At 41.0% G+C, this 26,346-nt stretch overlaps 1 protein-coding gene across 8 annotated transcripts in view; it reads right to left on the bottom strand.

Moving 5' to 3' along the window:
- Window positions 1–26,346, bottom strand: part of INPP4B (inositol polyphosphate-4-phosphatase type II B) — a 613,602-nt gene that overhangs the window by 349,093 nt on the left and 238,163 nt on the right. For 7 of the 8 annotated variants that reach the window (XM_090036465.1, XM_090036466.1, XM_090036467.1 and 4 more), the window contains 2 exons: window positions 16,978–17,202; window positions 14,793–14,837 (listed from right to left, as the gene is read on the bottom strand). In XM_090036465.1, coding sequence (XP_089892591.1) covers window positions 14,793–14,837; window positions 16,978–17,068 — 136 coding nt within the window. In that variant the 5' untranslated portion in view covers window positions 17,069–17,202. Of the gene's footprint in view, window positions 1–14,792; window positions 14,838–16,977; window positions 17,208–26,346 lie in introns of those variants that run through there. The other variant, XM_090036464.1, reaches the window with a different exon arrangement.

Genomic DNA, 26,346 nt, shown 5'->3' with positions numbered 1-26,346 from the left:
TCCCCTGTTTCGATGTTTAGCCCATAGGCTGTAATGGGGAATCATGAAAATGCCTAAAACATTGTAATTTCTTGCCTGATCTGGATGAAAATTGCTGGGATGGTAGCCCTTTCTGAGGGCATGAAGCCCATTACGTTTCATAGGTGCAGCTGTTCCTGGGAAACTGCATCTCAAACTCTTTAAAGCAAAACTCCTGACACTTGCCAGCAGCGGCAGCCTCCTCTCATCCAGCATGCAGTTCCAGGGGCCTGCACCCCCAAGAGAGCTGTGCCAGACTCCTCCCAGGGGTGTGGGCCCCCAGATCTGCGTGCCAGCGGCAGCCTCCTCTCCTGCAACCAGTGCTGGGCGCAGCCCACACCCAACACCAGAGAAGATTGCTGCTGCCACCTGCGACTCCTCATCTGGCACACAGATCCGAGGGCTCGCACCCCCAGGAGGAGTCTGGCATAGCCTAGCAGCCCTCCCATGGGTGCGAGCCTCCGGATCTGCATGCCAGATGAGAGGAAGTTCAGGCTGCAGCTGCTGCCTGGGACAAGCGGCAGCAGCAATCTTCTCCAGTGCTGGACACAGGTGGGAGAGGCAGCCTCCTCTCATCTTGGGCACAGATCCGGGGCTCACACCCCCAGGAGGGATGCTGGGCTGTGCCAGACTCCTCCTGGGGGTGTGAGCCCCCAAATCTGCATGCCAGATAAGAGGAGGCTCAGGCTGCTGCCAGGGACTAGTGCTGGATGCAGCCTGAGCCCAGTGCCGGGGAATACTGCTGCTGCCTGGTCCCAGGTGGCAGTGGCAGCCTCCTCTCATCTGGCGTACAGATCCGGGAGCTCACACCCCCGTGAGGAGTCCAGCACAGCCCCGCAAGCCCTCCTGGGGTTGTGAGCCCCTGGATCTGTGTGCCAGATGAGAGGAGGCTGGTGCTGAAGCCACATAGGCCTGGCTTTGAAACTCAAAATGTTTCAAAACTTTTGAAACGTTTTGAGCACCCTCGTTTCTTTTTGAAACAAAAGGCTCTGAAATAGCTTCATTTTGATTTCACTGTTTTGAGCTTGAAACGCATCAAAACAACTTTGAAACAAAACACCTAGTGAAATTTCACGCAGTCCTAGTATTTAGTAAGGTTTCCTTGTATTGAACATAAGATAAGGATTTTTCCCCCCATGCTGATTAGGGAAAATACCTTGTTTTATATTCAAGAAAAAACAGTATTTTTATAACATAAAAGCTTAATTGTATGTCTTTCAGTAGGCATAAAGAAATATTTAAACTTCTGAAATACTAATAGCACTGTACCATTTTAATTGAAATTTTGTTTCAAATAAGCCATTAAGATCCATCATGCCTTACATTACTTAAAAATTATTTATTAATATATTTTTAGCCTAACAAAAAATTCCATATCTCATGTGTCCATACTATGCTTCACATTACAATAATGATCCTGAAAAATACTACAGGAATATAAGCCTAGTTGCTTCACATTTTTCCCCAAAATAGACTATAATCGTACACACACGTTTTAGAATACCAAAGGAACTTACTTTGATAGAATCATAGAAAATGAGGGTTGGACGGGACCTCAGGAGGTCTAGTCCAACCCCCTGCTTAAAGCAAAACCAGCCCCAACTAGATCATTCCAGCCAGGTATTTGTTAAGCTGGGCCTTAAAAACCTCCAAAGATGGAGATTTCACCAACTCTTTAGTTGCAGTGCTTCACCACACTCCTAGTGAGAACATTTTTCCTATTATCCAACCTAAGCTTCCCTTGCTGCAACTTGAGATCATTGCACCTTATTCTGCCATGTGCTACCTGAGAACAGTCTACCTCCATCCTATTTGGGCCCACCCTTCAGGTAGGTAAAGGCTGCTTTTACATCCCCTCTCAGTCTCCTCTTCTGCAAACTAAATAAGCTCAATTCCCTCAACTTCTCAGCATTCACGCACCCCAGTCCCTCAACCATTTTCCTTGCCCTTCATTGGACTCTTTCCAATTTGTGCACTTCTTTTCTGTAGTGGGGGGCACAAAACTGGACACAGTACTCCAGATGTACCCTCACCAGGGCCAAACAGAGGAGAATAATTATTTCCCTTGTTCTGCTGGCAACACTCATACTAATGCAGCCTGGTATGCTGTTAGCCTTCTTGGCAACAAGGGCATATTTTTGACTCGTATCCAACTTACTGTCCACTGTAACCCCCATTGTGTCCATGCTACACAGTCCATGCAGAAAGACACAAATATTTACAGAAAAAAGATTAAGTAATCTCTTTATACTTTTCTACTAAATATTTAATGGAGAAAGCTCAAGGTTAGAGATGACCAGCCAGAACAATTGGTAGCAACAAGTTTATGGCTAGATCCATAAAAGGACTTAGACAGGACCCTAAAATGTCCATTCAGCTGCCACCTAAGCATAGAGATACATGAAATTCTTAGGTGTTCAACACTATATTTCTAGGCCCAACATTCTGCTTCTGTGAAGCACTGTAGTCTTAACAGTACTAAGCAATGTCAAGTCTCATGCTTAAGCCTCATGGGGATTCATAAAGCAGGTATCTTTCTGACTATCACACCCTAAAGGATTGACTCAGTTGACATTCTTGGATCACAACAATTGTACCAGGCTCTCTGCAAAGTACTCAAGGGACCATACTCTCTTTCAAACCATACCCAGAGGATACATGGTCAAGCCTCCCTTCCCAATAGCTTAGTGGTCAGAGCATTCATTCAAAAGGTGGGAGGTCTGTGTTCTGTCTCCTTCTTTGTCTGAGCTACTTTGGGTCCTTTAAGAGCAGCAGGAGAAAGAGCTGACTTTGAATGCTCATGTGGCTCAGACCTGGCTGCAGCTGCAAGTATTGCACATGTCTTGTGTGTTTTGAGAAAAACTAAGACTACAAGAGACATGAGCCAGGAACAGAGGTGAAGACTGCAGGACAGATTTCAATCTATCATACCACACTAACCAAAATACCACAATTCTCAACCAATTTTATTGATAAATATGAGCCTCCGGGGCATGAACAACTGGTGCCTTCCAAGACTGTGGGGGGCACTATGGTGGCGAGCAGGGACCACCCACAGATGCCGGCGGTGGTGTCGACAGTGGGGGGAAGGGAGTGGTGATGAGTGGCGACTGCCTGCAGACGCTGCCAGCCACATCGGCAGTGAGAGCAGCAACTGCCACGGAAGCCAGCGGTGGCTTCTGCAGCAGCACATGCCTCCCGTGCCCCGTCTACACATCGCCTATGCTTTGAGGGAAGGGAAGTGGGGAAGAGGAGGGAGTCAAGGGAGAAGCAGTATTTTAAAACTGGTAACCTATCATGATGCAAAACCCCTTTGATTCCAGTTCCTTCTGCTGCAAGATAGGCCAACTGCAAATGTTTCGCAGAAGAGGATTTTGAAGATGGGAATGGACCACCTTTCATGCTACATACCCTGTCCTTCAATCTGCAAAGATGGGGTGGGGTAAGGAATAGTCTAGGAAGAGAAAACTAGGTAGCAGGCAAAAGAAATAGAAAAAGCATGAGACCTTCTATCCACAAGACTGCTGAAGATGAAAAGTTCTTCCAGTTTCTTTTGAACAGTGAAGTAGCTGATGCTGGTCTGGCTGCCTTCTAACTATATCCAGTTGTACAGCAACAGGACTCTTGATAAGAATCTTGATACTTCTCTTTTGTAGTGGGGAGAGAGGGGATAATACTGGGGCCATCTTAAGAGACTGTGCTTAAGTCTGCTTGAGTGTGTGTGTGAAAGAAATGGAACAGGACTAGAACTGCAGCTTACAAGAGAGGAATGTAATGACAGAGGAAGGGCAATTCATATTTGCGGGGGGAGATAACACAGGAAAAAAGAGAAAAGGAAAACCAAGAGTGAAGTAAAAATGGAAAAATACAGATATGAGATAGACCAGCTAAATATTAAAAAACTGTTGTTTGATAGAAAGAGTATATACCAAATGATGTAATAAATAACTACATTTTTAAAAGATTTTTTAAAATGGTGAGATAAATGTGCTATAGGGATAGAATTTGTATGATTTAGTCCTGTCCCTAGGGGTGTGTGAAACAGGCCGTATTCGATTCAAATTTGGTGTGAATCAGGGACAGTGATTCGATTTGTTGAGTCAGATCGCTGTCCCAATTCAATTAGACTCAATCTGAATCTGAAGATTCAACGCCGATTTGGAGAATCAGCAATTTGGCCATAGACACAGCTTTAAATGTTTTTTCTACGTATCTCAATGTATTGGGCGTGGCTCATGAAAGCTGTGTCCATGTCTGAATCACCAAGGTTTTTCCGAATCTCTCCGAATCAATTTGGAGGGTTCTGATTTCATTCAAAGAAATTAAAAGGTCTCCTGATTTGATTCTGGTTTGGGGTTTTGGCCACCAAATTGGGCCGAATCAAATCAGTGACTGAAGCTCCACACACCCTACTGTCTACCTGTTTATCTTGACTACAGTTTTCTTTTCTTTCTTTTAAGCAAAATTATCTATCTTGGATTCTGTCAAATCAAGTACTTTTCAGTGGCCACACCTGGGGTTCTTTGTTACACTTATAGAAGTGAGATCAAAATGAGAAAATCAAAACTAATGCGTTTCAATAGCATCATTCATTGTCTTTATCCTATAAGCAAAAGAACAACCCTCTGACTTAAATGGAGTATACAACTATGATAAGCTATCTTACTTGAAGTGAACCCAATGAGTTCTTATATATGTTTTTGTACCAAGAATTTACTTTGAATTCACCTTAAAACCTGCATTGCTTTAGAACAGAGAATTAAAAGCAAATAAACTTGAGTGTCAGATACGAGTACATTTTTCAAAAGTACCAAAAGATGTCTATCTGTATCTTCAGACACGTGCAAACCTTTGAAAATCTGTCCTTCAATGACTGAGATACTTACCAGATGTACTGGTTTACCTTGTCATGGAACAAATTTCTTTTTTGTTTTGTTTTAAACTACCTCATCTACCCCTACTTTACTTTTTTTTAAAGTGGCATACAAACTGAAAAGTAGACTTAAGTGCTTTTGAAAATTGTATTCATCCTTTTTTTAAGGTTTATAGAAAACACTTATAGCCAACAAAAGAAAGTATGTAAAAGAATAATGTCAAACAAAACCTCTGGTTTTACTTAGAGTGTAAACATTTCTGCATTCAAAGAAAAAGGAAAGGTCTCTCCCGCCCTTCTCCCTGCTTTTCTCTTTCATGAGAAGGAAGCACTCTTATCTGCAACCAAGAATTCAGATTTGCACTTATGTCAGAATTCAATCCCATTATCTGCTGCATCACTCCAGAACAATAGTGAGAAAACCGTGTCTCTGAAAATGGTCAAATCCCAACAGAACCTTTACAGTTGTTAAAGCTTTTCAAATTCAGATATCCACAAACTCTTCTTTAAATAGATTAACTTCAGCTATTCAAAAATCTATCCTTACATATAAAATGTATTCCAAGACATGTAGGCAAATCAGTGTGGTAAGGTCTTTATTCCACGGGGTTTGAGATAAAAGTTCTCCCCACTCAAAGCTCTATATTAAACGTATTTGTATTTATAAGGTTGTCACTTGTTTTTTTTGCTTAGATTGCACAAATTAGTTCAGGGAAAAGTAATTCATAAAAATACAACAGCTTCCGACAAGAACCTGGAAAACAATTTAGGTTCATATAACAGAATGGAAAAAAAATTACTCAAAACAGTCTGCTCTTGATTCTGCTGCTAGTTTTCTTATTGCTAGTGCCCCAAAAAAGGCAGCTGCCCTCACATCATCTGCTTTTGGTACCACTGTGTCAGTCATTTGTACCACACATGCTGGTTCAGCATGTGCTCTGACCCGCTGCAGAGCAAATAAGATTCCCTGTGCTCAATGAGAAGCCAGTAGTGATGAATAATAACAACACAGAAAGGGGCAGTGTGGGATTTTTATCCCCATAACCTACACAGAATTGGAATTTACACAAATCATAGCCATTTAATGAATGGAGCCCTAAGGTAAGTCCCATTTTCCATTTATCATTAAGTAGCAACAGATGCTACACAAGTTGAAAACATTTTCTTGTGACCAGATCTCTCAACAATTATACACCGATTACTGAGATGAAAGCTAATTAGCTAACAAAAGAAAATGAAGAGAGGCAGGAGTAATGCTAAACTGGACGCAGGATGTGTTGTTGGGAAAGGAACCATTTTTACTTGCATACACTATTTTTCAAATGTGTACCTAAAAGCCATATTTCAGCACCTCCAGATTTTAATCTCGAGCTTTTAGGCCAGATACTCTCATTTAAAAAGTGACAGAAAAAAGCACTAATCTTTTAGATCACATACAATAAATCAAGTTTCTCAACTTACCATGCATGTTGCTATTGCAATTACAATGTTGTTATTGCTATTATTGTTTATTACGCAATGATAGTGTGCTCGGTACTGTGCAGCATGTGTGAAAACAATTCCTGCCTTCAAAAGATTCAATACCAAAATGTTAAGGTACCTTAAGTGATAAAGGTACAGATTTAAAAATCTGACTCTTGTCTTGTATTCAGAACTAAAAGAGTTTTAGAAAAGTTTCTATTTTAGATGCCTGGTTCTGTTCTTTTCTTGTTAATTCTGTAGAAAGTCTTAAAGACCTGAAGATGGAAGAGAGGCTGTATTTGGCAAACCAGGATAAGACATGCAGCATTAAAAATAAAAGTGCACAATGAAAGAAGAGAGCAAAATAACCAAGGGGACATCTAGGCTGGCACTGTCGAAAGAGTGACAGACTAATGGGAGGTAGGGTAGAGTAGCTCATAGAGGAGCGGAGACTAGTGGAGAGCTAGGTAGGGCCTTAACCATGAAAATAAGACTTGAACATTTGTTTTTTACTACCCTGGTGGCAGTTGTCAAACAGCAAGCTTAGTTAAAGCTCCCCCACCAGTCTTTTGAAGCACAGAATGCCAAATACATGAGTAGCTCCCAAGAGCCACTTTAATTAAAGTCCCCCCCCATCCAGAGCATGTGTAAAGATGCCGTTTGTATCACTAGAGTGGTACAAACAGCCAAACCTTACCGGGGAGGCCTGGCTTAACCAATTTTAGCCACACCACATATGCAAAGCAGCTACAATAAGACTCTTCTTTGAGATGAAATTCAAAAACACTGGCTTCCTTTTGTAGAAGTGTAGTAGACAGGAAGGGGTAGAGCCTAGGAAATGGAGTTATAGCACTTTAATTTAATTTTGGCCAAGGAGGCACTGCCAACAACTCAAAAATAATCTCTCTTATCAAACTGTCCTATGTCCATCAAACCTCCATAACAGCAAAAGCTGCTAGAAAAGAAAGGTGCTTCAAGCAAAATCTGGAAGCTACCAGAAGCAGAATAGGTTCCACAGGACTTTTCTTGGAAAGTGCCCCATCACTAGTCCCCTGACTTTTAATCTAGGGGCCTGTTGGTTCAGGTATCTCAGGATTACAACATGGGTATAGAGGCGACTCCTCAAGTACCTAGGTTTTGAAAACATTTAGGACTTAACCCCCAATGTTAAAAAAACCCCTAAATACAGGTTAGGCTTAGTGTTTTCTACATCTTCAGGAGAATTCTTCATGTCCATGACAAGCTAACCAGAGCAACTGCTATTGAGTGTGCAGAATACAAGTACTTCTTAGGGCTTCTCATTCTACACTTCAGAATACTGAGACCAGCAGAGACAAACAACCCAGCACCAGTGGGTTGGAAGAGTTCCCTGAAAACATATTCCTAAAGCCTCCTCCCTGTCCATCTTTTCTTTTTCATTTAGCTGCCTTAGACGAATTATCATAGAATCACATCATATCATAGATTGAAATGATTGATGCTTATCCAACTTCTGTGCATTGTGAACAAGAATCCAATTCTAAAACTCACTTTTAAAGGTGAGCAATTTTGTTCTACTACATGTTTATTCCGTGAAAAATACAGCTTTGTCATTTCATTTCAGATTTGGCAACTAGTTTTGGCTAAAAATTGTAAACACAAAACAAACCAACCAACCAAATAACAAACTACAACAGAAAAAAAAAAAGCAAATGAAACATTTTAGTTTAATTAACAATTTAAAATGACATTTGTGTTTAGAAAATTGCCAACATTAAATTTTTAGAAGTGTTAAAAGCCAGAAACTAAAAACAAACAAACAAAAAAGCCTGAGGAGTTGTGACACAAATATTTTAGTGGTTTAAGCAGCGTTTCTGCTTTTCCTTCATGTGACAAGACTGCTGCCTAAAGAGCTCCAGATGGTGTAACCAAGCTGAAGAAAACATTTAGTCAGAGTGCTTATGCAGTGTAACATTTAGGTTTAGTATGCAGAGTTAAATCAGCTCCATGACCTTCTCCCAATTAAGTGCTATCACAATATTACTCAGAGAGAAATGTTATGACAGAAAGAACAAAACCTTTTGCTTGTACATGTAGACAGCTCCACACTCAAATTCTGCTGGGAAAGAAGAAAAGAAACAAGTCCCCTACATATTTAAGCTTCATCTTTAACCCTCTTGGAACAACACTTGTTCTGAATCATGCTATTCCATAAGAGTTTGAAACAGACAGTAAATATCCTTATTCTTTTTTTCTGTAAATAAGTTAGAGCTCACACAAATCAAGACCAGTCTTTCAAACCTCTTTGTCCAGACATGTTTTCAGACACCCTACAAAATATCTGAGATGCTCAATAAACTGAATATCATTAGTGCCTTATATGCCAACACAATATATACACAGGGTAACACAATCTTTATGATTTATCCAACTACCACCCACCATAGCATTGCTTCACTATAGCATCTTCAGTCATATCTATACTGTGCAAAGCAGAGCTGATCCAACTCCAAAACCTGAAGCAGTGTATCACTGTTAGTGTGGCATTATGCTTGGCAGCAGTATAACTAGGGGTAGGTGAGAGGGGCACCAGACCTCTACATGCCAACTGAGAGAGGGCTCAAGAATGGCAGCTGCCACCACTGCCAAGCTGGCTGCTACTACCACCCAGAGTGCAAAACTTTGTAGTTATCCCTCTGATGCTTGGCCTTAATTTCCTCTGCAAAGAAGCAATAGTTTATTCACATCCAGCTTAGATTATCTCTGTACAACACTGAAATCAGCACATGCAGACATACCCTTAGTACCCGCCATAGTAAATATCAATAGTCCTAGCAAACGTGCAGCGCAATTCCACAGGCACTGAAGGAATTAAATTATAATTTGGTTATTTTTTTTCTGGCCTCCAAAAAAATGTTTACCATGTTTATCAGCAGGGATCCTGGTTTTCTCCGATTAAAAAAAATCCCAATTTCCCAAAATCCACATTTTTCCATAGTTAATTGGGACCCTTTGAATCAATTCAGAGAGATTTGGAAAGATTCTGAGATTTGGACATAGACACAGCCTTAAATGTTTTTTCTAAGTACCACTAGGTAGCAGAGCTTCATGAATGGTGCAGTGCTGGGGCAGATGGAGAGTTCCACAGAAGTGTGGGGGCTCCTCAGCACACTCAGCAACAGACCTGGAAGTGGATTAGAAGCACTTCTGGTCCACTTCCCAGTCCACTGGGGAGTGTGCTGGCCCCCGCCGGCACCTCCCTGGCTCAGCGACTGGTGCCTCCTGTGTCTGAAGGGGCACCTGGGATCCCCATACGGCCAACTGCCAAGCAAGGAGGGCACGGGCATTTCGATATTTCACCCATAGGCTATAATGGAGAAGCATGAAACTGCCTATAAAACTTTGTTGTTTTTTTGGGGCAGATTTAGATGACAAAAGCAAGGGATGGTAGACCCTTCTAAGGGCATGAAGCCTGCCAAGTTTCAAGGAGATAGGTACAGGGGTTTCTGGGACACTGCACCTCAAAGTCTTGAAAACAAAATGCATGTCACGTGTGTGTATTAAGGCACAATAAGGTAAAAACTGCAGGCATCATAGCCCTTGCTGAGGCCATGAATCCTGCCAGGTTTCAAGGAGATAGGTGTAGAGGTTTCTGGAACGTGCGCCTGTGGGTGTGTAAGACATACCCTCACTGGCAATGGTGCCTCTGCACAACACGGTAGTGCCCCAATGAGGTCTCCTCCTTGTCTACAGCCTCAGCCTGGTCTACCATTTCAAATGACAACAGGTAATAGCTTAGTAAGCAGCAGCACAATAGCACTAGCAGCATCTCAGGCAGCCAAACTGTGACAGTCAATATCAGAGCAGTCCTTCCCCCTCCCTGTCCTTACTTTTTGTTTCCCTGCAGGGAAGCCCAGCTTCAGCTTTGAAACTCAAAATGTGTCAAAACTTTCAAAATGTTTCGACTGCCCTCATTTCGTTTCAAGGCTCTTGTGATGCCCTTTGTTTCATTTTGATTTCGCTGTTTCAAGCTCAAAACGAGTCAAAACAATACTGAAACAAAACAGACAGTGAAATTTCGCACAGCCCTATTAGGCACCCTTGTGTGCTATATGTTTGTGAATCAGCAGCAGTAGTTAATTAACAAAATTTATTATTAAAGCTGCAATGACATAATTAATAATGTTACACAATGAACCATGAAATGTCAGTCACTAATAGAAACAACTAATGCACACGTAAAAATAAAACTACAGCCTCAGTCTGACAGAGCTCTGCTGAACATAGAGCCTCAAGTATCTGAAGGAGCAAAAAATGGTTTTGTATCACCTTAGCACCATCACACATTAATTCTTAAGTCAGTACTCCCTGAAGCATATCTATTTTGCAAACGCTTGCAGTGGATCTTAAAGGGCTATTCTGGAAGCTGGAGATTGTGGAGGCACAGCAACAAGGGAACCATCTTCCACAGTCACATCACCGATAATACAGGCTACTAGGTTGGATAGTGTAGGAGAAACCTACTACTTCATGTTCTTTATAATGAAAATATTATCAGGCCTTAGAGCCAGCAGGAAGAGCCTCATAATTAGGAACCTATCAAAATCAAGGAGGCAGACAGCTGATTTCATGGGCTCATAGTGGAGTGGTGCCTCCACACCCACACTTCTGATTGACCAAGAGGCCCCTCACTACTGACAGGAGAGAGGGCTGTCCATCATGCAGCCCTGGGCCTCATCGCTGATTATTGCTGAGAGCAGCAGTGCCATGCAATATGAAGCCCTCTCAGCCACTCAGCAGTGACTGGGAAGGCAGCAGCTGCCATCTTGGCTGCTCCTCTTTAAATCAGTGGCTCCCCTCCCCTCCTCCTAGGCTGCAAAGCCAAGCCACAGCAGCCATGAAGACCGCTGGCTCCCATTAGGGAGCCAGCATTTTACTTTTAGGGGTTTTTTTGTTGTTGTTTTTGGACACTGTCTGCAAAATCTGCAATTTCCATGAAACTGAAACTTGAATAGTTCCCTACTCATAATGCTAGACACTGTACAAGGCCACAAGAGGCTGTCCCTATACAGAACAGTGTAAAGTCCAAGTAGACAAGACAGGCAAATGATTTGCACCAATATATTTATATTTATACTTTCATTTCGAAACCAGCATAGCTACATTGGAATCCATCCCATAAAACAGATGCAAATATACTAGTGCAGGAAAGTCAGATGCAATTATACTAGCAGAAGTGTCAGTTATACAAGTGCAGGCTTGCAGAGCTGCATTGTGTAGCACCCAGGGCTGGTAGAGGAGCTGGGAATTTGGAGGTGGGGCCACAAGGGTTTGGGCCTACTCCCTAAATCCAGGACATAGATCCCATTTGGAGTAAATGGGACTGTGGGTGGAAGGTAGGGGAAATCAGGGAGGGTGGGGTGAGCGATGGCTGAATTTACCCTCACCATAGCTGCTTGCCACACTGCAGCTGCCACTCAATTCTGCTGCCGCTTTTGAATCAAGTCCACAAAGAGTCTGTGCATGACCCAAGGTAGGGGGCAGGGGAGCATGGTGAGTGTGACACCTTTTTACTAGGGTAAAGATGCTTTTATTGGCTATAAATCTGATTGTAGACTGGGTCAGTATATAAGCAGATTGCTAGTATACATGCATTACATTTGTGTCATGACTTTTTGGTCAATTTTTATTATTTGAAATCCTGGGGGGGCGGGGGTAGCGCTCAGTGAGTATGAAATTACCTAGGGAGAAGGGCAAAGAAAAGAGTTGAAAAAGGGAAAAAAAGTGGAGAAAGGAAGGTCAGTTTGACATCAACTGAGTTAATGCTCTATATCAGTTGTGTTCAACATTTTCTCCACCCCCGCAGGCAAGATGGACAGTGCCCAATCCATCCTGGCCAGATACGACCAGTGGTCCTGATCCAGCGCCTAGGGCAGGCATGGTGGGCACCATTTGGCTTTGTGGAGGGGCATGGTGGGGGGGGCAGCACAGCTGCAAGCCAGCCCCTTAGGGCAAAAAGGTGTGGCTTGATCCTGCAGGGGGAAAGGGGGCATGGCCCAGCCTCAACCTGGCAATGCAGGGGGGGAAGGGGCAGGGAGAAGAAGGTATGACTGGGTGCCAACTCGACCCCCCAGGGGGAGGGGGTACAGCCCAGCCTCAATCTAGATGTGAGGGAAGAGGTGTGACCTGGTCGCATGGGGGCAAAGGGGCACAGGCCAGCATGCAGGGCAGAGAGGTTGCACTGCTCCCCTACCACCAAATTTTGATTCCAAGGCTCCTCTGATTCCAGGGGAGCCCTGAAGGCCAGATATCAAGGCTCCACTGGCTGCATTTAGCCTTTAGGGCAGAGGTTAACCACCCCTGCTCTATACAATTGAAGCATTCTGTTATGTCACTGAAAACTGTTGGTGAAATGGGGCAAAACACACTTAGAAGATATGAGGAATTAGCATCAGAAAATATGTTTCTTACAATCTGCATAGGCTTGCACAAAGATTAGTGAAAAATGTCATAAGTATTTTAAAATGTTTAATCATATTATTATACATGTCCATTTATTGTAATAGATATATATCAACTAGCATGTAGTATTATTTCTTCCTTGTATACCTACACTCTGTCAAATGCATTTTGTTTCATGATATGAACATAAAATTATAACAATATGGAAGTTAGCTTATATATAATATCTTCTAAACACAGTATTTATCCGATTCCAAGAAGTATCTGGATTTAAGACACCTCCTCCCCAGTAATTAGAATCTATACATGGAAAATTATAAAATTATTATAATTTTTGATGCACAGAATATAATAATTGGAAGATATTTTTAAATTTTGTTCCCCCTGCTGCTACAGTAGGGAAGGCAGACAGGCAAGCAGCACAGGGGGTAGGGTGTCTACCCCCTCAATTTGATCCCACAGTGTCTGCTTCTCCAAAATCTGCCCCCCTTCACCTCATTTTCTGTTACTGCATTTACTTGCCCCCCTTGGCCACCTGCCCCCTACTCAATTCCCTGACTGAACCCCCATCATCAAGGCTCTGTTCTCCATAGCAGGGCTGGCCCCTCACCTCTGCTCCCTGGCTGCAGCTCCAGTAGATATTACAGTTGTTCCCCACCTCCCCCTTACCACTCCCTGATAAGCAAAAATCCCCAACTCCTCTCTGCCTTGCAGAGAGGTATCTGTATATTAGCTAGCAGACCACAGGCCAGCTGTGGTCCATGCTGAGTCAACAGGTAGAATCAACAGGTAGCTGATAATGTCCCTCTGTTGTTTTCTTAATGCAGTGATAAACATTGAGTTAGGGGTCATAAACACTGTTATCAATTCCCTGCTAGGCTAATCAGAGCGTCCTGCAGGGGCTGATTATGCACCCCCCCCCAGCTCAGCCCTATGGAAGGGCAGGGCTGCTCTAGAGCCCCCTGGCTCCTAGCCTGAGCCACTGCAGGCCCGTGCCCACATGTCTGGGATGTCTGTGCAGTTACAAAGTGATTTAGCCAAGCCAGGTTAGACTAACCTGCAAAGATTGAATCAATTCAGGCTCAGGCTTTTTGAATGTCTGTCCCTAGCCTGCATGGCTTTTTCTCTTAATTGCTGGAAAGTTAAAAATATAAAAGGTATCTTACTCAGATTTAAAAACGCAGATATAAAGCAGACAATTCTTCTTTCTAAATGACACTTCTGTTAGGCTACAAATATAATTTAATTTTATTGAGCCAGAAGAAAACATTTTTTTTCTTTTTATATGTAATGATTTTCTGTTCTAGAAAATTGAAAAAGATAACTAAAAATATGGACAAAGAAGTTAAAATAAAAAGGTTGGAAATGTACCAGACTTCACAGTAGAAAGTAATTTAATTTAAATATTTATTGTTACTAAATATCCAGTCACAATAAAGTGAAGCATTCATTTTTTTCACTTTATCTTGTAATACAAAACATGCTCAGTCAATTGGCTTGCTTGACTGACTGAATGTTCCTAATCATACTATATGCATCTGAATAGACTGGGAAGCGTGAACTAACAGAACACCTGCAGCAACAGATTACTCCACTGTACATCCACCAGAGCAGCTATAAAATCCACTGAAAATGAAATTGCAGTTAACCTTCCCCCCAAAAAAAATAGTCTGTACTTTTAAACAAATGTACACATCATTCTAAAGTTAAAAGTACTTCTATCCGAACCCCCTATACTTTTAAGAACTGTGATTTTCAATTCTCTAACCAAAAGCCTTTAATGTTTCATACAACACTGTGAATCAGTTTTTCACTTCACATAAAGTAATAATAGCTCAACTAACTTAGTTGATTTCCAATTATTTACATCATCTAAAAGTCTGGCCCCAATATTTCATATCCAGGAACACAGAGTCCTTTACATAGCAGGGCAAGTTGTTTAAACATGATCTGCCCCATGCCTTCCAATTCTAAACTGAAATAAAAAAATATGGCTTACCTACGCTGAATTCCAGCTTTGGCTCATTTGCAATCCTTTGAATACCTTGAAGATTATTTAAAAAGAATAATAATTAGAAAAGATACAATTTCTAATAAATATATAATAGAATCTTTTTTAAATACATATCTTTCCTTGCTTTACACATACCCTTACCATTGCTAGATATATCTACAAAGTTACTACATTTTTAAGGAAATCATATTGTAAAGAAATGGTTTCACAATGTGCCTGTCCATGGAAAGAAAACCTGTTTTTTGTTTTATTTCAGTACTTAGGAAGATAAATTTTAATTGTTTTTTCTAGGCCAGGGCTGTTCAACCAGTGGCCCCACCCTCTCCCAAAGGGTGGGGCAATGCAGGGAGCTGAGGGTGAACCTCAGGCACACAGTACAGCAGGGGAGGAAGGGTCACAGGTATGTGGTATAGCAGTGAGGCACCCATGCAGGTGCACAAGGTAGTGGGAAGCTGGGGTGATCATGAGTACACAGTGCATTGCAAGCACTTGCTTAGGCGTTCGGTGTAGCACGTAGGATGATCACAGGCAAACAGTGCAGCAGTGGTGGGAGGGTTACAAGCACACAGTGTGGGGGACGTCCATGGGTTGTGAGACCCAGGAGACAGCTCTAGGTGAACGAAAATCATTTAAAAAAAAAAAAGAAGAGAAAACCTTCATTGCTGTGCAGTTTTTGGTAAAATATTTAATAATGTAATGTATTTGGTGTATATTAAACAATGCTGTATAATGCTTAAATACCTATCTGAACAAAAATATATGACTCCAACAAAAATAACCATATTTATTCCAACCCCATCAATTAGGCTACTAAAAGTAACAACATGTTACCTTATGTGATTTTAGCACAAAGTTGTGATGCAAACAGAAATGCCTGTGCTTTTATACATGTAGGAAAAATTGCTACTTAATTCTCTCTCATGTACTGAGGACAAGTACCCTATAATCCTTTGCATATCTGCATTTCTGAGTTATTAATAATGTTGATGCCCACTGAAATGGAAGCATGCTTTTAATTCATTAGTGCATGGGAGGGACCACTGAATTGCAAAACTGGCCAATGGGAAAAAGGTAGGGAAATCAAAGGAAGGTGTGCAAGTACACGTGATTTAATTTGCTCAGCCTCCTCAGAATATAACCAGATAATGCCTGCAACACTGATGAAGACACAGTTATGTAACTGCCTCCTGTTCAGACAGTGTTACTGTACAACGGACTGCCATTACAAAAGAAAAGACTCCAACAGAAAAAAAACTAACATGAAGAAGAAAGCATGTACATGGATGAGGAGAGGAGGTTTTCAGCTATAGAGTGCGTGTCTGTGTGTACACATGCATGCACGCAAACACGCGGCAGGTAGGAGAAGAGGAGAGGTTATGAATTTTAAACTGTATCCTCTCCACAAGAGCTTGACGTATAGATGATCTGGTTTCAAATTGGTGGCGTTACTTGAGTTAACAATTCAAAACTATCCTAGAGTTTAAAAGCCTTTTGAACCAATTAGGATTTTCAAAAATGTTCTCAACAACCAAGGTGTTCTGAAAAATTACCCAAAATCAAGCTACCATTCACACTGGCAGCAGACGCATCTATAACATGACTTTTATGCGCAGCCCAAATGTGTACCTGACAGGGTTAGCTAACTGGACAACTAAAATCCTCCAAAGATGACAGTTCCTAGAAAACAGCATGGTTCCAGAATAAAACAACAAACATGGGTTGAACATATGGCCAGACATTTTCAAAGCTACAGTGTTTTTGCCACACAGAAGGAACGATTCATTAGTACTAATATTCAGTTTTACTGTATCTCCTGCTTTCTAATTTTGTCAAAGTTATGTTTTGTTATCTCATAGTTTGCATGCTCATGTGTGGTATAAAAGAGGTTATTCTTTTGCTTTCAAATGAAGAGTTTTCAAACTTGAAAAACAACATTTATTAAAGAAAACCTGACACTGCAAGCACAACTTTGTTTCCCTAACGGAGACTATTTGACTGAACCTAAATATAGCTAATCCTGACTATTTTAATTCTCTTCCATTTCTTCCCGCTACTATAGCCGACTGTCAGTCAACAACTGAAACTGCAATTCAATTCCAACAGTTACAGAATGTAGAACATTTTTAAAAGCATTACAGTGTAACGTGACATAAAGTTTATGCTCACTTACTTGTAAACTGCAGCTCTCCTAGGTTGTCTGCCTGCACTGGAGAGAGAAATTGTTGTGCTTCATCTGAGGTTCTCTCCTCTTTGATTTCCATGATCAACCTCCGGAGTTGCTGAATTGTGTTGTGCAAACCTTCTGAGTTTGCTTCTCCCCGAGCCACAGCCCAAGATTCGCAGTCAGCCTTTGATGCAGCTTCAAGGTAAAGATGTGGTTCTCCACTCTGAAACTCTGCACTCAGAAAACATTAATATACTTTTTAAGGATCCAGATATCAAAGGATGGGCTGGAGATCATGGCAGGATTGATGCTGTGTATAGTAAAAGCTTTCATGTATCTAGTCTTCCTGCCAGAAAACCAAACACCCCTTCTTGAAAGAAACCCCTGTTGTTTCCCATTCAGTGCATTAAACCCATATTACGTAGCAGTTCCGAAAACAATTAATATACTGCTAAACTGGGTGGAAGAAACATCAAGCTGAAATGGGAAATCCTTTTTTAGTACATGTTTTGCTGCTCAGCAGGTACCTTTCAGGGCTGCTACCTTAAACAAGAATTCGATTTAGCAGCAGCAGCAGACAGCATTCTGACAAAGGGACCAGTGGGATTCACAAAGGTGAATGTGTCCATCATTTCTTCTATTAGAACTGTCCTTTATGCTCAGCCTCTCATCCATCCCTGCCAGAATACTGCTCATCAGCATGTGGAGATAATTTAGCATGACATAGCTTCTCTGTGAGGAGCCAACAGGTTGTATGTGGGAGCTTCTGACTTCATTACAATCCACGAGTTTGTTGCTGTTCTGCCTGATAAAAGTCTAAGTGTTTAATTATCAGATTTTCTAAGAAGAAGAAAAGAATAAAAATCACTTATTCTCCTAGGGAAAAGCATGCAATAGCAAGAGCCATTCACTTGATTAGAACAGCACAGGAAAAAAAAAGTCTCCAGGCATTTAAAATCCCATGGCATAGACAGTTTCACAGAGTTGTAAATTCAGTATGACGTTTACCGTGATATTCATGGCCAACAAATTGGGGGGCGGAAATGGGAAATCAATGCTGCTTTAAAAGAAGTTACCTACTGATTTAGAAAAAACATAAAACTATTTAAATACCTATCTACTCAATTAATAACGTTGGCAACTATTTCTGTTAGAGCTGAATGTAAAGAATATTTTGACTATAACAAGTCATAGAAGGTATTAAACAAACAAAAACAATAAGACATTAATAGTAGCCTAAAATATCCAAAACTACATAAAACCTGCAAATTTAGGTTAGCATTTTCAAGTGGGGTATCTAAGGTTGAACACCTAAATCCATCTGTTCACACTTAAAATGCTTTTGTAAGGTGTTGAGCATCTGCAGTTTCCATTTAAAGTATAAACATATTTTTGATGTTTGACATCAGAGAAAACTGTGGGTACCAACCATCAAACCACATATTTAAGTTCTAAAACATGAAAATTGAGATGCCTCTAATTAGACACCAAGTTGGAATATTTTCAGCTTTACTGATAACAAATATACAGCATGGAGATTGCAGCCTTCATTATATATTCCCCGGGACAGATACAGAAAGAGCAACAAGTGCTATACTTATCCACATAGAGGTCAGGTGTTGGCTGTCTCACCTATACAGGAAGTACTGGCTTTGATTTTCTACCACCAATAGAAAATAGAGGAGTATAAGTTTTGTTAATTATTGACTTCAGATGCAGACACGTTACATGATTACTACAGCATAGTTTGCCCTAGATTTTACTCCGTGTTAACACAGCAACATGCAACTAGATCTCCTAGAATAGATGCCCATAATAGTTGCTATTATGGTCCCTGGCAGCAGGTGGTAGAAGACCCAGTCTGGCTTGGGTAAATGTTGGGCAAACAGCCATCCCAGGATGTTACTGACAAGGAGAGCAGAGGCGCAACTAATATACAGGTGTAACCTAAAATGGTGCATAATTATTCCTCATTTTCCATGGATTAATTTTATCCTGGAATAGTGTAATTTATAATGAAGAAAGCCTGCCTGTCAAGCATCTGATATACTTTTACCTCAGAGATGGATGATTTAATGTATTCTGGCCAGACAATCTAAGGCTGAGACCCAGACCTTCATTCCAATCTACATTTCAGAAATATTATGGTTTATTGTATCAAGATCTTTGCATTTCTCAGATCACTGACCATAACAACTGCATGTGTCAGCTATAGGTGGCTCTATCTATCAATTGCCATGACCTACTACAAAGGCTCCAAATCAGTGTGAATGGTAAAACATTTTAGTTTGCAGATCAAACGCTCTGACTGCATACTTTGAAATGTAATGTGGAAAACAATTTGTAAATGCGATAAATTTATGTCCTAAAAGAGCTACACATTATGCATGTGCTGCAAACAATTTTTTAAGCAAAATAATGTAATAGGCATGGTAGTAGCACTGTTGTGATGGTCCAGGAAAAAGGTGAGAGGGAAGGATTTTTGTGGCTGGTATTCTTTATTGGACAAACAGCAGAGTTAGGATAGAGACTTAGACAAGCTTTCAAATAAAATGTATTCAAAGTCTATCCCAACTATGCATTTGGTCTAATAAAAGATTTACCCACAAAACCCTTGCCTCTCCTGCAATAGTATTTTTTTTTAACAGCAGTGTGTCATGTTTCACACTATGAACACATATTTGTTTTGATAAAAGAGTGGGCTCCTTTTTATATAGTAGTCACATCTGGTTTTTCCTTGCTTTTGTGTTTCACTAATTGTCAAGTAGTTTTGCTTTCCTCAAAAGTAAATAAATACAATTCCTCTCAGACTCATAGCTTTGAATCCAAGTTTCAGGTCAGAGATACTTAGTTGAACTGAAACTCCCTGAATCTGAAGATTCATAAAGGGATATCAAATTTCATCAAGTTCTCAAGAAGAGTAGCGTATGTGACAATGCTATTATAGTTATATTGAAATATTTTGCATACAAATTATTCTGTTTACAGGGAACAAAATACTCTATATTTTATAGCTAAGGCACGGGTAAACACGAATGGCATGCCATACTCTATTGTGCAGAGTGTTACTTTAGAGAGCTTTATACAACATGGTACAAATGCTAGGTGAAATTCTGGACTTTCTGAAGTCAATACGACTTTCACCATTCACTCCAAAGAGGCCACTGATTTCACCCTGTGTGTGTGACTATAATTTTAAAATTTTGACAATTTTTTTTTATGAATATGTGAGATTTAAGAAGAACATATAATACTGTTAGGACAGTTTTATACTTATCTAGACAAATATTATATAACAACACAACAGTATTTTTTATTCTACTGTTAAATAGTCTCTGTGGTACAGGACATTCAACTTTGGTGGCATCTACCCAAGAAAATTATTCACTTGCACTCCTCCTGACAACAATATATTTCATTCAAAGTTCATTGTTTTCCTTTGGTGAATCAAAGGAAAAACAAAATCCTTAAATAAACAGTTGACTTACTGATTCCTAGTTCAAAACAGATGTTGTGCATTTGCCTTTTTTCTTGAAACAAAGGAGTTTATATGGGTGAGCAAAAGCTCAATAACCAGATGCAATGGATAAGATTCTGAGTTCAGCCACCAATGTACTGAAGTAAATATATGTATGTGTATACAAAAACCCAGTGTAGCTGCAGGGATCCAATATTGTTCATAGAAAAACTTGATCAACTTCAGATTTGCACATTTCTAATTTAAATTAAAGCCCAACCCAACATTACAAAAAGTTTTACTTTGGATCTTTCCTAAAAATAATATCTATTCAGACATATAACCAAGAATTTAAAGGACAATTTAGTTCTACTTACTTCATCCTCTAACGAAAATAGATACTGTGCATATTTAGGGATATTCTTTGTGTTCAGTATTATAAAGGCTGCTTGCATTAACTACATGGCTAGGAACAGACTTTACACATAAACCGGTTTAAGTGATCAGAAACTGGTTTAAACCTGTAACAGAACAGATGTTCAGTGAACATAAAACAGTTTGAAAATGGCTGAAACTGGTTCGAGATAAGCCTGGTTGAATGTAGTATCAGACAACTGATTTGGGTCAAACCAGATTATGCAATGTCTGTCTCAGACCCCTTGGTGGTTGAAGATAAACCAGACTCCCTCAGCATCCCAGTACGATCTCTAGGCTGGGTGGGGCTCTGTGCTCCACAGCAGGGCTGGCCCCTCCCCTCTGGTACCTGGCTGGAGCTCCGGGAGAGACTGCAGATACAGCAGGGTCTGCCTGACTTCCTCCTGCCCTACCCTGCCGTGCTGCTCAAGCAGGGATTCCCCCTCCCATCTCCTACAGCCTGGACCCCAACCCCACAGCCCCTAGGCATGTGGTATGCTAGCTAATGTTGAGAGATGTCTCTGTGTGTATGTCTCCAATTTCAGTGGAAAAGGCAAGAGTAACCATTTAGGGCCTTTTGGAGCTAAACAACAGGTCAGTTGGTAAGCTGTTTAAGAAGAGTTTGAACTAATGGAGAAAGGCTATTGTTTTGCTAATGGGATGATAAACAGTTATCAGCTTCCTGCTGGCTTGCCTCCCTGTCAGTTTGCTGCAGACAGTATAAAGAAGTAGAGAGGGACATTGAAAAGCTCTGTGTCATCAACAGTTGCATGCACTGCACACACCCCTCTTGCCTCAGAGCGGTAGCCCAGGGCTGGGGTCTGGCAACTCTCCTGCCCCTTGAGTAGCCAGCAGGGAAAAGCCTGGGATGGTGCAGGCAGACCTCCCTAATCAGTGTGTCCTTCCAGGGCCTGGCCACGCCCCCCCCCCCCCCCCCCCCCCCCAGCTCAGCTCCCTACAGAAAGGAAGGGAGGGCTGTTTTAGTACACCCCCTGCCCTGGCTTCTAGCCTGAGCCACTGCAGGTATATACCTGAATTTCCTCAGTCCAGAGAGAATGTCTGTCCAGTTACAAACTGGTTCGGCCTAGCCAGGTTGGATTAACCTACAAAGACTGAATGAAGTCACTGAGAAAAAAGAACCCTTTCCAAAATTCTAATCTGTCCATACTGTAAACCTGGAGAAGAAATATTTTAGAGCACTGAAAATGAGCACTCAACATTCTCCAATAAATGGTATACCAAGTGCAGACCAATTTTGATTAGCCTTCCAGGCTGGGCAGTATTAAGGGAAGGCTAAATCAGATCAAAATGGATGTCCAATATCAGGTAAGTCAGGATGGTGGGTGGTTGGCAGTGGGGGTCTAAACAGGCTGGAGGGAATCGAGGAACTGCTGTGGGATATTGGGGGCAGGTGCAACCCACAAGTGGGCCAGGCAGGCCAGCAAGACTGACAGGTGGGGTGGGGGGCCTGGCACAACCTGTGGGGGGGCGGGGCTGGCACAACCTGTGGGGGGGGTGGACAGGGCCAGTGCAACATTTGAGGGGTGGGGTAGCAGGCATGACCCATAGGTGGGGTCTCCCCACCAGCAAACCTACACCCTCATCTATCCTGTCCCTCCTTCCACTGAGACTTACTTGCTTGGTTTCAGCAGTGGCAAACGCTGATAAAATTGGCTGCACCCAGAGCAGCTTGTGGGATGGGGGTTGAGAAGGCTACCTGATCAGGGCCAGGGTAGGGGGGGAACAAGGGGCCAAAGGGAGCAAAAAATAGCCCAGTGCAGGGAGGGAGGGTGAAACACTTCAACAAGGACATGAAAAAACTTGGGAGAGTCCAGAGAAGAGCCACATGTAGAATCAGAGACTTGCAAGGCAAGCCATATGACAAAAGGCTGAGGGACTTGGGTGTCTTCAGCCTAAAAAAAGAAGGCTGAGAGGGGACTTGGTAGCAACTTACTGCTACATCAGGCACCCTTGGGGAAAACCAGGAGTAATGGCCACAAATTCCAGAAAGACCATTTCAGGCTTAACACTAGGAAAAGCTTTTTCAGTCAGGGTGGCCAGACTATGGAATAAGCTCCCTCCAGAGGTGGTGCAAATCACCCACCCTGGACATCTTCAAGAGGAGACTGGATGGTCACCTCACTGGGGTCACCTGACCCCAGGTATCTTTCCTGCCTAGTGCAGGGGGGCTGGACCCGATGATCTTGCGAGGTCCCTTCCAGCCCCTAACAATCTATGACTCTATGAATTCCAGCTCAGGATTTTGAATGTCTGTCCCTAGCCCATGAGAACTGTACAGTGGATAAATATATGCCCATATGTTGTTTTGTCACAAAGACAAGTCAAACAAGACAGTGCAATGTGGACTCCTGTTTGACTTTTAGATGACAGTTGTCCCATTGATTAAAAAAATAATCAAAGTAATCAATTCCAGAAGGGGAAAAAAAGGACTGATAAAGTAGCAAAGATGAACTATCTTCTAACCCCAAGAAGTAATCATTAAAAAAGTTAGTACTGCTATACACACACTGGTGGTGCAATGGAGACCAAACAGGGCTAAGGTACAGCTAGCAAAGTCTGTTGAAACCTGTAACAAGGCATACCATACCTGCCCTGCAGCATTTGGATTTCAGTCTTCAAGACTATTTTTCAGACATGTTCACCAATAATCGTTTTAAAGTATTTTCGTAGTCATGGGGGAAAAAATGCAGGCTGTGCCCAAACATGCTGATTCTTGCACTTCTATTTCCCCATTCTATTTTCCATGTTAGCAATAACTTAGAAAAGGAGAACGAGAAAATAATTTCAGAAAATGCCTTGTTGGGTTAAATTTTTCATTAAAAAACAAACACCTTTACCACCCTGATGTATTAGTATCACAAAGTCAGGCTGCCCTGCTCAGCCAAAAATAAGCATACATATATTCAGGAAGAGGTTTTGTCTTTAAAAGACTGTCTAACACAGGATATGCCAGTTCCTGAACTAACTGCCCCTGTGTTTTGCTTATGTGACCAGTAAATAGAACTCTGAAACCTTCCACCTTCCAGTAACAGACAGCTAATGCTGCCCTGTGGCTACTTTAAGGTAAACATACTTTTAAATGCAGATGTATTTCACTAACAAATAGTTGGCTTCCCTGTTAAACAGCTTAACTCCACCCATATTTTTCCTGGTTTTGTTTGCAGGCCTCAGTCCATGGTAATGAAAAATAGGGAGAGCTTGTTGAGGTAACACCAAATATTATTACAAAGCTGACATGTCTAAGTCTCTTCTGATCAGGATTCTGCTTGTCAGGAATTCTTTTACTGAAACCTGATCTGAACAGACTCTCTCCCACAGAAGCAAGTATTAAATAGAAAAGGGTTATAGTCCCAGAGGATTCCTGTATTTCAAATAAAGAATACAAGGAACCTGAACAACAAAACTGTTATCCTATACAAGAGTCGCACACACAGAAAGACAGACGCCCCTTTAGGCACAGGAGAGACTATTTTTTCCTGCATCCCTTCTATTGAAGGTGCACACAAGGTTCTTTTGGTGCTTTTACTTGAAGGCAAAATAGAGAGCAACACATTTACTGGCAAGGAAAAATACTGACAACAACTATCTTCACATCAGTTTAAAGCAGCAGCTGGCAATTTTCTTCTTTAATACTCTGGTTCCTAAAATTATAAGGGATGCTGACAGGTCATTTAAACCTAAAATGGCATTTTCATTTTAAAATATGTATTTGATTTTAATCTCAACATTGTTCCCTTACATAGATATTTTGGGAAATTCCTGGAAAGAGACAGGGGGAAGAGAGAAAAAAATACAGAGAATAACCTGGATGGTCCTTTACTTCATCAGAAAATTATTTTCATAAGGTGAAATGAGTCACCAGACAACTCTACAATGTCTCTAGAAAACATACTTGTCACTGAAAAGGTGGAAGTTTAAAATGTGAAGTTTTTTAAACTACTGAGAAAAAACTTGAGTTTAAAATATGTTTCCACTTAGCATTAACTATCAATCCAATTATCATACAAAGCTTTTATTAAACCGTGCTAACCATGGAAAAGTGACAGGAAAAGTGTTCAAGTGTACTAGGCATTACCCTGCTCTATTCCCAGTAATGAGAATTGTAAATATAAATGCTTATGCATTAAGTTAAAAAATTCTTTGAAGTATTTATTGGGAAAAGTATGCAGCTTCTATGTTTATGTAAAAGCTACCCTTTTCCAGAGGTTATTTTAAAGTGATTTTTTATGGCAATACACAAAAAATAAAGAGTTCAAAGTGGCTAAAGGGTTTCTCTCTTTTCATACCACACTGGCAAACAGTAATTCTGAACTGCTACCTCAGCAGCGGAAAGTGGTTGGGAATATCAATGAGCCGATGTCCCTCTAAAATATAAAGCACCATCACAACTAGCCACCATATGCTGTAACAAAAGTAGAATGGAAGCTTTGATACGTAAATTATATCTGCAGGATATTTTTAATACAGACATCAGAGACTTTTAATTCACAAAGCTGAGTGAATTCTATATGCTGATGCATTTCATGTTCAAATTAGTAGTGATGAAATCATCCCTTGGTTACTGATGATGCTGTGTTAATCTTCCTTTGAAAGTTAAATTTTCAATCAAAGATAAAGAATTTAATTTAAAATTTTATCTTCGGTGTCTTTTTTATGTTGCAATGCTGAGAATAAACTTATATAAGTTACCATTATAATCTCCATTTAGGTCCCCAGAGAAGCTCATGAAAAGTGCCTAAAGGTATTTGAAACGACTGTAACATGATACATAACTTGGTGCTCTCTCATTAAATATTGCAGCATAATAATGTTTCTTTTAACATCAGCAACTACTTATACACACCATTCACCTTCTTTGTTTCTGCAAACGTAATTAAATCAATGCCACATCTATTCTAGAAACAAGGGAGACCACAACATTTATACAATGATATATCAATTGCAAAAATACTAAACAGCAACAATGCAACACCCACAAAACATATAGGCTTTGAAAAGCAGTAGACTGATTTTCCAGCTAGAAATAACATCCCAGTCCCACTTGCCTATTTAGGAGGAGTGACTTAGACTTTCTTCCCAGCCCAACCGCTGACCTGTACCTGTTTCCCCATCCATAAGAGAAGAGATGACAATAATTGCCTCTCTTTATAAAGCACTTCAAGATCTTCTACTGAAAAATGCAGCAAGTTCTAAGAAAAATTATTTATTATTCTAAATGATGGGGCCACAATTGCATGGCAATCATCAATGTCTTAACCAAGACATACAAGAAAACGGGACTGACTTAACATTCAGAAGAGGAACATTCAGGTCCTGCATCAACAAGCTCTTAAAGAGCAGTCCCCAGCTCCAGTAATTCAGATTCAGTGGGACTGAAGAATGTTGTGTATTAAGCTGACAGCAACGAAGAAATCCAACATCACTTCAAATGCACAAGTGCAGCCTTCAGACACCTGAAGAAATGAGAGTTCAAAGATCGTGAC

The sequence above is a fragment of the Crocodylus siamensis genome, chromosome 2 (assembly GCF_052110815.1).
Source record: "Crocodylus siamensis isolate JL-2025a chromosome 2, ASM5211081v1, whole genome shotgun sequence".
NCBI classification, from domain to species: Eukaryota; Metazoa; Chordata; order Crocodylia; family Crocodylidae; genus Crocodylus; species Crocodylus siamensis.
Note: the sequence above shows the minus strand (reverse complement) of the source record. Positions and strands in the feature narration are given on the sequence as shown.